Source organism: Aptenodytes forsteri, unplaced genomic scaffold (genome assembly GCF_000699145.1).
Source record: "Aptenodytes forsteri isolate BGI_AS27 unplaced genomic scaffold, ASM69914v1 Scaffold92, whole genome shotgun sequence".
Taxonomy (NCBI): Eukaryota; Metazoa; Chordata; class Aves; order Sphenisciformes; family Spheniscidae; genus Aptenodytes; species Aptenodytes forsteri.
Window position 1 is genome coordinate 349,117 of NW_008794581.1, and position 3,735 is coordinate 352,851.

At 49.6% G+C, this 3,735-nt stretch overlaps 1 protein-coding gene across 1 annotated transcript in view; it reads right to left on the bottom strand.

Annotated features, from left to right (window-relative positions):
- Positions 1-597: 597 nt before the first annotated feature.
- CCNB1 (cyclin B1) overlaps positions 598-3,735 on the bottom strand; it is a 5,884-nt gene continuing 2,746 nt past the window's right edge. The window contains exons 3-8 of the mRNA XM_009272541.1: positions 3,136-3,318; positions 2,588-2,746; positions 1,956-2,192; positions 1,374-1,514; positions 979-1,089; positions 598-708 (exon numbers count right to left, since the gene is read on the bottom strand). Coding sequence (XP_009270816.1) covers positions 598-708; positions 979-1,089; positions 1,374-1,514; positions 1,956-2,192; positions 2,588-2,746; positions 3,136-3,318 — 942 coding nt within the window. The remainder of the gene's footprint in view (positions 709-978; positions 1,090-1,373; positions 1,515-1,955; positions 2,193-2,587; positions 2,747-3,135; positions 3,319-3,735) is intronic.

Sequence of the window (3,735 nt, forward strand, 5' to 3'; positions counted from 1 at the left end):
GACACGGGTTAGTCGCTGAGCTTATTCCCTACCCGAAACCCCACCACCTGTGGTGGGCACAAGAAGGGAACGAGGCAGCCCCTTCTCCCGGGTAGCTTTCAGATAGAAGGACGCAGGAGTACAGTTCGGTATTTGTAACAAAGACAAAAAAAATGGGGAGAGGGGTAGGCAAAGAACAATCGCCACTTCTAAGCGCAGGCAGACACAGCTCTCTGACCGGTACTCCCCTAGAGGTAGAGCCGATAGGCGAGTGATTAACAAACATATACCACAAAAAAAAAAAGTTAATAGAGCTGCACTCCAATTTGACTAATCTGGCAGACGTGGTCTCTGCCGCTGCATTAGCGGAGCCTGTGCCACCACTCCTGCCTGTACTCCTACCCGACCCGGGCTGGCCCCAGGGCTCACCAACGCCTCTCCCTGTTCACAGCCTCCACCCAGACGCTGCAGCTGTAGGAGGAATTGGCCAACTTTACTACCAAAGGACACCAGTAAAAGGCGAAAGTGCTTTATTAAAAGTCCAAAACACAGAAATAAGATACATTATATACACAGTGAGACACAGGGGCAAACATTCTGCTTGAGTTCATGTGGGAGTTATGACTTCTTAATCAGATGCTGGGCTAGATTCCATATGATAGAAGAGTCCAGCTGTTCAATGGCACTTATCTTGGCATTTTTGCTGCTGGCATATTTGTTCTTGATTGCCTGCAGAGAAGTAAGTTTGATTAAGTTTACCCTGTTCATAAACTTACACTATTCCAGCCATCTGAGGCTTGGTGGTCAAGCCAAGCCCATCCTAGCACAGAAGACCAGTTCATGGCTGGCTGATGCCACTTTGGCAAGACAGAGACCTTCAGCTGAAGCGAGCAGGTCTGATGCATGTCTGACAGCAGTGGCTCAGCTAAGCCAGCTTCAGAGCACCACACATTGACTTTTAACCACACGTACTCCCCGCCTGCACCGCGAGATTCTTACCATCTGCTTGGTAACGCCCTCATTCACAAGAATTATGTTCTTTGCTATGTGCTGCATAACTGGGAGAAGGTCGCTCTCAGCGTAAGACATGTAGTGTTGCAGAGTTGGTGTCTGAAAGGAAGGTAAGTCATTAGACAGACCTACTAGCACAATCTGAGTACGCTGGGTTCTTTGCCTTCTGTTGGGCTTGGGCAATTGCGGTCTCCTGTCTCACAGGGGAGGGTTAACAGTTACTGCCCTGCTTCTGTCCCCTTGTAATGGACCATGGGGAGACGAGAACATGCGGAGATACAAGGGAAGCAGAAGGCATGCACTTGGCCCAGAGTGGCCTTTTAAGCTGGTGCACAGGCACACTGAGTCCCAAACTAGGAGGCAGTCGGACAAGCATGACTTACCCATTCACATCCATTGAGAAGTTTCAGAGCCAAACAGGAAGCAGCTGCTGCGGTCTTGGATGGAGGGAAGTGAACCATATCATAGTCCACAATGGACAACTCCATCAGGTACTTGGCCAGAATGTGCTGTTCCAAGTCCACCTGCAGTAAGTCAGAGTTGAGTATTGGCTGTCTCCAAGGCAAAAGTATCCTGTCAAGCCTTTGTTTAATCAAGCAGGAAGTATACTTCCTTAGCAAACATTTTCGGAGCTATAGGCTTGAAATTCAAGTGGCTTAATCACAGATCAGTTCTGAGCTGTATTAGGCTGCTCATAGTCTAGGACCACTCCTTTCAACAGCAGTCTAGCAGTCACCTGCAGTTCCAGGCAGGCATTTTAGCTCCGGCTTTGGGTGGGTTAGGCTCATGTGACTGGAAGCAGACAAACAAGACCTGTTCCTACGTGGGAGGCAGATCTCAACCAGGCTGTTGCTAAAGTGTTGCAAAAGTGTACTCAAAAGTTTTGAGCCATTTTAACAAGCTGCCACAGTCGAGTACTGCATTTTCCAGATACTGCTTACAGTAACACCCGTTCTCAGCATTACCTCTGCAATCTTTGAAGCCCTTCTTAGGAAGTGTGGAGGGAGAGGGCGACCCAGATCAAAGTCCAGGGCTTGCAGGATCTTCATCTCCATCTGGCAGATTTGGAACTTTGTGTAAGTGTTATCAGTTACATAGGCAAAGTCTCCAATATGTGGGGGAAACATCTCTTCATATTTGCTGGCAATGAACATAGCTGTGACACCAACCAGCTGTAACGTCTTCTTGGAAACGGCATTGTCCTGTAGTAAGCAGCAGTAGAGATTTATCTGAATGACTTGGCTCAGAACACAGCTTTTCAAGGTAGCCAGTGTAAGGTTTGTTCTATGGCAGGATGTTCATACTGGCATATACAGAGTAACTGTACATCATCTGTTACCTCTATTGGCATCTGCAGGGGTATTAGAAGGCTTTGAGATCAAATCAGGGAGAGGAGTAAGCAGTTTTGATGTATCAAGTCACTGTTCATAGCTGAGAGGGTTACATAGTGCATACAATTCAACATCAAATGACCTTTGTCAGCCAAGTATTTTGTTAAGGGTAACATGTCTAACCATGTATGGTGTTACTGATCAGTGCTCATTGTGCTTTAGCTTAGGGAAGAAGCATTGCCTGACGCTGGGCAAGAGACACTCACCTGCAGGAAGCGATCGATGATAGCAACTGCCATATACAGGGTTTCCTGCTGGAGTCTGAATTTTATCTGTACTTGCACAAGCCAGTCTATTAGTATGGCACGCATGTTCCCATTGATTTCCTGGCCAGCCAGGTATTTGGGTCTTACAGGTTGATTTTCCTGTGTGGAAGGAATAGGGTTAATAGATCTAGTCACTTAGCTGAAGCATTTGTAATGCCTAGCCTCTGTTGCATCTTAAGGTTTATCAAGGAGTTCAGTATGGGCATAGCCCATAGGTCTAGGCCACAGGGCACAGCTTTCTTTGTTTACTAGAGACAGGCTAGAAAGAGCATGGTACTAGTACTACTAGTTGATTGGTCTAACAACCAGCATCTGTTTATGTTATCATCTCAGTTTAATCTTGTATTTTAAGTTGAGGGATCACTTATTAGTGCCTCAGGAAAATCCATACGTGAAAGTGAATACCAGCTCCAAGCCACGCCTATAATGACGGGTTCACCGTAAGCACCAGCAGATGCCCCTTGCAGTTCTGACCTACCCCTACCAACCTCAAGGTCTCTCAGATACTTGTAGATGTCCTTCACATAGTCACTGCAGAGGTTTGGGTCAGCACCATCTTCCACATCTACGTCTTCCACATCAAGCAAGACATCAGAAAAAGCCTGACACAGCATGTCCTCTGATGGGGCACATCCAGATGTCTCCATGGGGGTTAGAGACCGAGTCTCCAACTACAAGGAAATTCGGGATCAGCGCAGGCAGCACCTCTCTCTGCAGCCCAGCGCGGGCCAAGCGAAGGCTCCCATGGGGCGAGCTGCACCCAGCAACCCCACAGTGCGGGAGCGCTGCAGGGGCTCACAACCCCTATTTCAGGGCACCGAGTGAGGCTGTGCCCCCCCACTCAGCCCAGCCCCGCCGCAGGGGCAGCACAGACCAGGGCTGGGGAGGGGGCACACGGCCCCAGGCAGGCCACGGGCGATACCTGGGAAGGGTCTGGCTGGGGCTCTGGCTTGGGCTCCGGGACTGGCGGTGGCACCTCCTCCTTGGCAGCGGCCCTCAGCGCTCTCCTGGTAGCTGTCTTCTCGAGGAAGGTGGTGAGCACAGGCCTGGTGGCTGGCTCCCGCCCGCAGCCCCCCTCCACCACCACC